At 38.1% G+C, this 9,981-nt stretch overlaps 1 protein-coding gene across 1 annotated transcript; it reads right to left on the bottom strand.

The window, feature by feature from the left end:
* Window positions 1–7,416, bottom strand: LOC145467810 (uncharacterized). Its single transcript, XM_081451425.1, has 4 exons — window positions 7,301–7,416; window positions 3,280–3,427; window positions 1,496–1,660; window positions 1–599 (listed from the first exon to the last, which is right to left on the bottom strand). The coding sequence occupies exons 1-4, from the start codon at window positions 7,350–7,352 to the stop codon at window positions 443–445; spliced, it is 522 nt and encodes a 173-aa protein (XP_081307551.1). The 5' UTR covers window positions 7,353–7,416; the 3' UTR covers window positions 1–442.
* Between the last annotated feature and the right edge of the window lie 2,565 nt (window positions 7,417–9,981).

Here is a 9,981-nt window from a genome sequence, read left to right as displayed (position 1 = left end):
TTAAATTGTGTAATTTATAGCATAGCTTCATGGAGTAGAACTGTTTTCAATTGAGTGTCGTTAAGCAAACTCAACGTAAGCATTCTGTCCAATCACAGTTACACAGACAATTCAGTGAACCAATCAATGCTCGAAGCCAATACACGTAAACAGCGTGAAGCGCGGGAAAAAGTGTGCGAGCGAGCCACGTTTTGGCTTTACTTCTGATTGGATGACGAGGTGGCGCGAGATTTTAAGAAGTGGTTTAATTGAAACCTAAATCATTGCACCCTTGAGTAGCTTCAATGACTAAAAACGTAACTGAAAAAAACGACATTTAGATACAGAACATGCCTTTTATTAACCCCTGTTTATTGGAAGCCAAAATATAACAAGTATATTGAAACAGATATGACATCAAAACTCTTATGAACTTTATCATGAAGGCAGCTTGTTTCCTTGGTTAAATGAATCGTACGAGGACGTGGAAACATACTCGACCCTGATTGTCAGTTTCGTAGTGACCAGTCAAATCTTCTCCGTACCAAAACTTCATCTTTTCTCCCTCGATCAGGTAAAACGGGTGGGCAAAATCAGCGAAGACCAACTCATCGGAGTACCTGGCGGAATATGAGGAGGATTTCGTAAGATTAAATGATTTGCCTAGTTGGATTAAGGAAAGGGAACGAGGGACAACAGACGGGCATGTGTGAAGCTATTTTGGACCAGTTTTCTTACGAGAATTATTATAGTTGTTAATGAGTGAGTGCCTAGTTGATGAATTAATTTACTGATAGATCATAATTGATTCAATGGTGTGGTCATTGTCGTAAAGATCCCAATCAGTTTATTAAAAATGATTTCCAGTCCGTATTGCACAGTCTCGGCACCCCAATGTTTGTGAGTTTCACTCGATGGAATACGAATCAATGTTATTCGTTCGAACTGCTTACATTATCTTTGAGACATTGTGAGTTCTTTTCCCAACAGATTCTTTTATTTTTAAAGCTACAAAGTTGTTTCATCAATTGATTTCGAAAAGAGCAAAACGTAAAGCTTCGCATCCATGATAGCGGTTGAAATTACTTCAAATAAGTAAATGCGAAATGTCACATTTTGTGACGTCTTACATGAAGCAAAACAAAAAACGTAAACAAATTCTAGAGTCCGCAGTACAGATTGGAAATCATCTTTAATTGTTGATTGACTGACAATCAAAGGAAATAAAAAGTATCTTTTTTTTAATCTTGTTTTTATTCATTGGCTATCTCTATTTATCCTAGCTAGCGTTATCGCTAATCGGGAATTCAAACAACTAGCCGGCGAAGGATAGAGTGGAGAGGGACAGGAACGTATAAGCTCTTGCTTGTACAAATTTCTTCTAGTGCATGCCTTATTGTATGCGCAAGGTGAAAAAAGATACCATCGTTATTGTCGGGTTGTTGCTGTTTTTGTTGTGCTGTTGTCGATATCACACATTTCACGGTTATCTTTCATGAATATTTGCTGTTCTTACTCGTCGTGAACGAAAGGCATAGAGTACCACAACCCGCCTCGTCCCTTAGTAAACTCTGGCAGCGGAAAGATCACGTGATCGGCGTCGTCTGTGACGATGATGTTCAGAGGATAGTCTTTGGAGGCACAACCCCACCTGCTGTTATACGCTTCGTTGGCGGCACACCTGTGTAACAATATGAGAATGAACAAAATTTAATTCCGTGATAAAATTTTTTAATTAAACGTTATCAGCCACGAGGACTGCGATCATTAGCAGAAAAATTTCAGTCCCTCATACTCGGAATTGATCAGAAGGCCAGTTGGTCTATGAGAGCCTCCCTATCTTCTTAGCTTGGGAGTTTGGACGGGGGGGGTGGGTGGGAAGGGAACAGAGCATTTATTTCAAGTGAGTAAGGGACATTCTGGGATTAATTTGTGGGAACTACTATTAAAGAATTTTCTTTACAAAAACTTTTTTTTACACGGGAAGGGATCAAAGATCAAGGGTACATGTTACACCAGCTGTCCTTGAAGACATAAACCATTGCATTTGCAGCTATAGGACCATTTCATAATTTGTGTGAAATGTAACTTAGCCGCCGTAAGCTAAGCAATCGAGGCTTGGGTTGGCCTTGTGGACAGCGATTAGAAATCAGTTACCGTGATAACAGAAAAATAGGGACCTTAAGATACGAGGACGAGAAGGCCAGGACGGCAACGGCAGTGGACGCGGGAAACTTTCGCGGGTCCCGTCGTGTCGCCAAAAACAAAATGCTTAAGATGTGCATTTTTGCAAAGGACGGCGACGTCAATAATTCGAACCTCGTACAAGCTATTCACAGGCGCAATGACATCCATTAGACTATAAAAGAGATGGTAGAAATCTTATCCTATTAGGCTTAAACGATAGTGAACAGCGATGCTGAATTTCTTTTTCTTTATAAGTGAAGCAAACATCTGTCAATATTTTAATAGAGAAACCATAATTTCAGTATGAAAAAATTAAACGAAAAATCTGATCGACCTGCTTCAGATGGCTTTTTACCACCAAAGCGTTTGGGAATTCTGTCGCTGAAGAATCCTGACTTTTGGTGAACGTTTCAATATCCATGTGTAATTGTAACAAGCGTTATAAAAGTCAAACTAACATTGCATCAAGTTCCGGGTAGTGTAAAAAAAACAACTAAACATCAGTTTGAAAATGTGCATTTTATTTGCTCGATAGATGCTCCATGGCATTCATTCTGATCTTACAACATTTTATCGACTGTACTTACACTGATGTATTCTCAACGCATACAGTTTGTATTGAACTTGCACACTCGTGATAGCGTCAAAACAGTGACTTCAGAAACACAAACGAACAGACGAGGAATATTTTTATTTACATTTTCGTCTCAGCGTAGTATTCTACACTACAATCACGAAAACTGTGAACCGTATAAACATTCCTATCAATATTACTGAAAATAAAGTCGATTGGAACAGTTATCGGGGCAAAACAAGTGCAAAATACTCACGTTTTCGATACGACGGCTAGTCGGGCGAGATGGGGTCCTCGACGAGATGAGGACGGCAGAGAGATGAGTCAAGAGTTCTCGTGCGCATGCCCGGTTGAGCTAATTAACTTCCGGTGGTCGTCCTAGCTCGTCCGGTCTTGGTATCTTAAAGAGCCTAATAATTTGCATTTGTCAAGTAGCAAGGTTTGTAGCATAAGTCAACTTCAGCCTCGCTTCTGCTCAGTAAGCTAAACACGGAATTTAAAATGGGTTATTGTCAAATATGCCACAGATCCAATCTCACCTTATTACACCAGACTCGTACTTGAGTTTTAGCGCTGCTACCAGCTTACTCTCGCCATAGTAATACAAATGACCATAGCCATTGTCTCTTGGCTCCACACAAACTGGTAGAGCCTGGGTAATTTGTTTCCATCCGCCGTGCGATGGATCTATAAATCAAGTACGAATAAAGACTGTACTTTACATCTCAGTTATACAACGCGTTCGAGTGGTATACTATGGAATATCCCACTAGTCATTTGTGCTTTCTCTGTACACACGCGCCTTTGACAAGTGGGATATATAAACAATAGCCTTCATTTGGCCCGGAAATATGCTCGGATATTTGTCCGCCGACATTATCTGTTACTCAAAACTCACAGCTCACAGTTATCCTCGAGCTACGCTCTCGGAAAACTGCGAGTTTTGAGACTGACAAATTATGTCCAAGGACAAATATCCGAGCATATTTTCGCGCCAAATGGAGGCTATTGTGTTTATTAACCTTTTTCGCAACACGCGCGTTTTTGAAAATTGGGGAATATCACTCAGGCATTTCCCAGTTTTAGCTGTGGAATATTCAGTCACGTAACGCGTGATGAATTTTAAACCATGCTATTATATCCTTAAGTTAGTATGCGCGTTGTGATTGGTCAATTTAGTGGGCCGTACTCTCCAGTACGGCCCGCTAAAATTTAAAGTTGTTTTTGTCGCCAAACTGTTCCGTGATTTATCGTCAAGCGTTCTTAACTTTTATGGCAAGTAAAAGTTTAAATTTTTCTTTTCTAAATTGTGTATTAAAGCATGTTAACGACTTAAAAACGATTTCAAATTGACCCGTTTTGCTTTCGATGTACTACAGAAATCCGAAGCCGTTCCTCGTGAATATATAGGAATCGTTCCCAAACCTGTCAGGCACCTAATTACTTTATTTTCTCCTGGCCTACAACTTGATTTTGTGATCACATAATGTAAATCAGCCCCATACTCTTAAAATCTGAATGCTTTGGATTTTATGCTCAAAGGATGAAAATAGCAAATAGTATTTTGATACATATAGGGCTCTGACTCGGGAATGGCACCCGTGGAGCTGGTTTCTTCAAAACGGAAAATTCTCAGAAAAAATGCAAATAAACTGTGCGAGTTTTCCATCGGTTATCAATCTTTTTAAATAGTACTTTTTTTTACATGTTCAGAAACTAAACATGAAGAGGCCTATAGCTAGGTAAAAAAATGTGCGCTAATCAGCAATCAATCGGCAAGATGCGTTGACGTTGAATTGAATTTCGTACTCAATGGGTACCGCAACATTGAATAAAATACTGCAAAGCAAACTATTTGCTTGTTAATGGGTTTGTGTTGCTTGCTCTTTCTACAAAGCTTTAAAGCTTTAAGTCAACCAAGTAAAGTCGTTCAAGTACCTAGGAGTCTTGCCAGATGAGTGTTTGTCTTTCAACGATCACATAAGCTATTTAAGGTCAAAAGTTGCCAGCAGACTTGGCCTCCTGTCACGATTACGAGGTTGTTTAACCACGGAAGCGGCAAATAAGATCTATTTGTCCACGGTGCTACCGATATTAAGCTATTGTGATACGTGCTTTTGCCCTCTGGGAAGCACTAACAGAAAGACTCTTGAACGCCTGCAACGACGAACTGCGAAAATCGTATACGGTTTTAAACCTGACATAGCCACGGAAACAATACTCGAGAACCTACGCTGGCCGCCTCTTACAAAACCATGGAAAAGCACTGTGCACTGTTAGTTAACAAGTGCTTGGTCGGAGAAGTTCCTCTATACTTTAAAGACTATTTCCTGTTACGCTGCCAGAGCGACAACCAACATGTTTTTAACAGATGCACTAGATCGTCAATCACTGACATTATACTTCCCAAATTTCATTTAGATGTCACTAAAAAGTCTTTTTATTATCATGGTGCATGCACATTTAATAGCCTTCCAACGAACATAAAGATTTTGCCACCTAAGGAAGGTTTCAAGGCTATCTCCGATTTTTTTTCTTAGGTTATTTTTTAGAACATTTTCAATTCGATATCCAATTTTTATGAGAACGCTATTACCTTTTTAAGCTTTTTAATTTTTTAAACATTTCAGCGTATCTTTTAAAGTAGTTAGTTTTTTATAGATATATATTATTTATACATGCTCTTTTTATTTTACGTTATACAGGGCCCCCGTTGATACCAGACCTGCGACTGAAGGGGTCACCCTGTTTAAATATCGATTATTATTATTATTATTATTATTATTATTATTATTATTATTATTATTATTATTATTAAGCAAATACAAAATTACAGTCTCGGTGACGTTTTAGTAATGTTTGGCTTACGAATCAAGATTGGAATAAGTACGGAAAAAATGATAATAAACAGTTTCTGATCTTCGATTCAACTTACAACTGCCTTTACATGCATTACTTTTGCGCTTGCCGTGAAAATTATATTATTATATCGAGCACAAACTAAGACTTTAGTATTTATTTTTTTAAAAGTTACTTTTTTCATTAAATTCATAACGATTTCTCACTTATATCATTCCAGGTTTGCACTAGAGTTTTTTCATATGAAATTTAACAGAGAATTCATTCGCCCGTAAATTAATTTTTCAAAAGAGAAGAATATTTTTTATGCTATGTAAATACGTAGAGTTTATTGAGAAACTAATAACCTCATATTTTGGGAGTTGAAGATCGTTACCAATATGACGGCGTTGTCATGAAAACGGATGAATTCACGGAGAATCGTCAACGATCAAAATTTGTTAATTCTGCAATTTAAGCCCACTAACTTGTATATACCTGTGAAAGGCGACCTCAAAAAAGTTCAAACGCCAAAATTAATACTTTCTTAATAGTCAGATCAACAGCTTTAAACTGCCTTTTGATTGTGAATAAGTCAATAAAAACTTAGATTGGCATTTTAACAGAGCTAGGAATAATTTTAAATATCTTAAAACATAAGGCAATATCGTTCGATAACGTCCATAGTCACAATCCGTCGCTTTATATATGGAGTAGAGCGACATTTACACTGCCTCGAAGCCAGGTTCTAAAAGTTTATGTTAATTAGTGGTATATTTACTTTAACCGTTGCTAATCAGATTACAATTCACTCAATGCCTTTTTTCCCACTCTACTTTTCTCACGTTAGTTTTATTTTTGTAGGAGAACTGATCTTTGAAAATCAAGAGGCGAATTTTACCTGGTTTAATTTGTCCAGCTAACTTAAAGGAAATGATTGTGCTTGCCTCGCAAAGAATACCCCCATGGAATATACATCACTCACTTCGATTTTTCTTTCAAAGAGAAAAATAAGGGTATGCATGTAAGATCGACTATTGCTACAATCTTAAGTTCACGTGTAATTCCATTCAGTTGCTGGAGTTGTGGCAGCCTAATGATTAGGGCGCAGGAGTCTGGATCGAACGGTCCGAGTTGGTGTCCTTGCCGGGGTCATAAACTGTGCATAGTGTTCTTTGGTGAGACACTTTACTACTGACAGTCCCTATATAAAATCTAATGTAATGCTAGAGGTAATCCTGCCATAGAAAGGCATCCTATCCAAGGGAGAGTAGAAAAAAGTACTCCTAGATGACTCGATCGTCCTACGGAAACAGCAGATAAGCTCCGGCCTGATGGGCCATAAGGCTAGAACGCATAGCTGCATGAACCAATCTCTCCCCTAATATGGTCAAGTCGTCAACCTTCTCGCTTGTGGGATTGGACTCTTCGTCGAATAGAAAGCAATCTGCACCTTTGTTTTTCCGGTGAGTAATTCGAAGTCCGTGGGAGCAATTCCAAAAGTTCTCAGCCATGACTTTATTGCCCACGAGGAAAATCAAACTATATAAACTGTTCACGTTAATATTTTGGATTTAGCTCTGAATTAGTACCAGTCTTTCAAGGCATCCATTAGACTATAAATGTTCCATTATTATGGAAAAAATTACTCTGTACAAGGCGTAAAATCCTAAGTTAGATTTAAAGATTCGTTTTAGGTCATATCTGTAACTAAAAACATACCTGCAGCCATGGCACTGCCTAGAAAAACGAACAAACTGACTTGCAACAACATTTCGAGTAGATCCGGTTCTTTCAAATTTTTCTTCGAATTGCGAGCCTTTTGGAATTAGCTGCGACACCTTTTACTGTGTTGTGGTGAAATACTTCAAAGAGATGGTTTTAATAAGCATTGAGAAGAATATATCAATTACTAAAACAAACTAACGTAACTGAAGGGGTACACTGATCTACCTTGTGCACACACAAACTGGGTTTTATTTTACTCAAAATAAATTAAGTACTGATTTGTTTGGTTTAAAACTAAGCTATTGACAGAACAAAAGTTTCACCATGGCAATAATGTCCAACTGTATAAAATGTGCTCTTTTGTGTACTAAATGGCCATTTCCGAGTATATTTTAACCTCCGCTTCAAAACTAGGCTTGGTGCAAGATCTAAGGTGCACACCAAACTTGACATTTACACAAAAACTTAGTTACCACACGAAACTTGACGTCAGCCCAGAACTTAACGTCCACACAAAACCCGACTTCTACTCTAAATTTTTAAAACTTCCAAACAAATCTGTAATGTCCACAGAAAACTTGACATCCAATTAAAACTTGACGTCCATAAGAAAGGTGGCGTCAACACAAAAGTTGACGTCCCCACAAAACCCGTCAACCCTCAATCAGAGACCCCATGAGGGGGAGGGGGCTCCAAGTAGTCCTCATCTTGTTAATTTTGGCCTATATATCCCGTATCAAGTTTTAACTTAAATTGCAAAAATGTTCAATTTTCGTACCCGGTATCGCGTTTTATCTTGGCCAGATATTTTATATCCTATTAATTTTCCTTGAATATCCTGTATCTTTTTTTTTTTCCTATCTAAATATCTCTTATCCCTAAAACCCCTTATGGGGCCTCAAAACAGGACTCGACGACACTACACAAAACTTGGTCCGGACGAAGATGGACGTCGACTCTGAAACCGACGTACAACACACAACTTTATACCCACCCAAAAAAACCATCTGAAATGAAATATAGCTTTTTTCTCGTGTAATCATGGTTACAGTGAGATTTTAGACTGTGTTTCTTGTCACTTACTCTTTTGCATATTTGTTAGCATATTTCCCACGCTCAGCTAATTTGAGCTAAGGCTATAAGAGGGGTGCTTATAATTAAAACAAACAGTTCCCTCCGATTGTCGCTTGCTTTGTTACTATGAAATCTCTAAACCGTGAAATAAGCTAGAATTTTTGTACAGCGACCATTCTCACTTTCTTTTGACCACTCGCCCACACTTCCTTTAGCTGTTGTGTATTCACCGTTAGCGAAGTTCAAATTAAAGGTGGGGAAAGGGAAAGAAGCGGGTAAATGTGATATAAGTAAATAGAAGTAATTATTTTTAACTCATTCATTGATCCGCTTTATTCTCATTCCCTACCTTCACTTTGAACCGAGTTAGCCGACATTCAAGAAAGCCAACTTACAACAACACGAAGGAAAGTTGGCGGGTCAACAAAAGAAAGTGGGAGTGGTCGCTGCACAAAAATATACCATACCACGATTCGGCGATTTTCATAGTACGAACTAAAAATAACACGACGTACGTATTGTGGAAGATTACGTTTTGATAACAGTGGTTGCGACTGCTGAAAGCCAATTAAGCTGTTATAAGAAGTATGCATGCAATGAATTCTTATTTGTCAATCTATTTTACTTGTACCACATTGGAAGGTATATAAATCGCGGTGAGAATATCCCAAAGTCTACTTACTCAAGGAAAAAAAGTTCGCTGCGTTAGTTTTTTTCCGAAAATTTTCACGGCAAACAGGACGCCTGGAGGCTCCGTGACTCAGTATAACAGCCCGTTTCTTTAAAACGTATCCTGTTGATATACCGTGTGTTCTTAGAAAACCTGATGCTGTGCTTGGACCTGCATGCGGTGCACTTGGCGCTTGGGATAAAGCTGATCGAAAGTACGCTCTGTATGACAAGAAAAGACGTTACTCGAGATATGCCCAGATGGCACTTTGATCAAAAAAGCTCTCAAGTGATTATACACACAAAATCAATGTATTTATCTCCTAAATTTTTGTGGGACGTTTTATCTTCAGAAAAGGGACATAACCAAAAGAGAATATGGCTCGATTTCTATAATATAGGTATTGACGATGACGTGCATTTGTTTTGGTCTAAAATGAGTCATGATTAGAAGAACTCAGCGGGACGTCACTGCCAAGATCTCCCCTTTCGCCCCACTCGGAGACCCAGGGCCCTGCAATAGCTTTCAGGTACCATATTGTAAAGTGAAACAAAGACAAGACAATTTTCTCATGCGTTGAGAATCCATGAACAAAGATAGGCAAGATAACGCCGCGTGTTTAATTTTTAATCAGTTCTTATGACAATTTTGAACATATTTACCCAACTTATTGGAACTGGAAATTAACTAATATATAAAACATTAATTTCCCCAAACAATTGCCTATGACAGGCCAGAAAGCAACAATTTTCATTTAAAAATCACACAGCTTAAATTAAAAACGAGATAACTTTTGAAGTGTTTAACTTTGTCCTATGTTTTTCAGACAATTCGTTTTCGTGAGGAAATAAAAAATTACCCGATCAGTCCAAGAACTAAAACACATGAAAGAATCAATTGTCTATGTCCGTCAATAATTGTTGCTTGTACT

The sequence above is a fragment of the Orbicella franksi genome, chromosome 2 (assembly GCF_964199315.1).
Source record: "Orbicella franksi chromosome 2, jaOrbFran1.1, whole genome shotgun sequence".
NCBI lineage: Eukaryota > Metazoa > Cnidaria > Anthozoa > Scleractinia > Merulinidae > Orbicella > Orbicella franksi.
Note: the sequence above shows the minus strand (reverse complement) of the source record. Positions and strands in the feature narration are given on the sequence as shown.

What these genes read in the sequence shown, in the direction of transcription:
- LOC145467810 (XM_081451425.1), bottom strand. Translation starts at nt 7,352, where the DNA reads ATGTTGTTGCAAGTCAGTTTGTTCGTTTTTCTAGGCAGTGCCATGGCT. An exon ending in AGGCAGTGCCATGGCTGCAG is followed by an intron (nt 3,428 to 7,300) that starts GTATGTTTTTAG and finishes CTTGATTTATAG; the next exon opens with ATCCATCGCACGGCGGATGG. An exon ending in TACGAGTCTGGTGTAATAAG is followed by an intron (nt 1,661 to 3,279) that starts GTGAGATTGGAT and finishes ATTGTTACACAG; the next exon opens with GTGTGCCGCCAACGAAGCGT.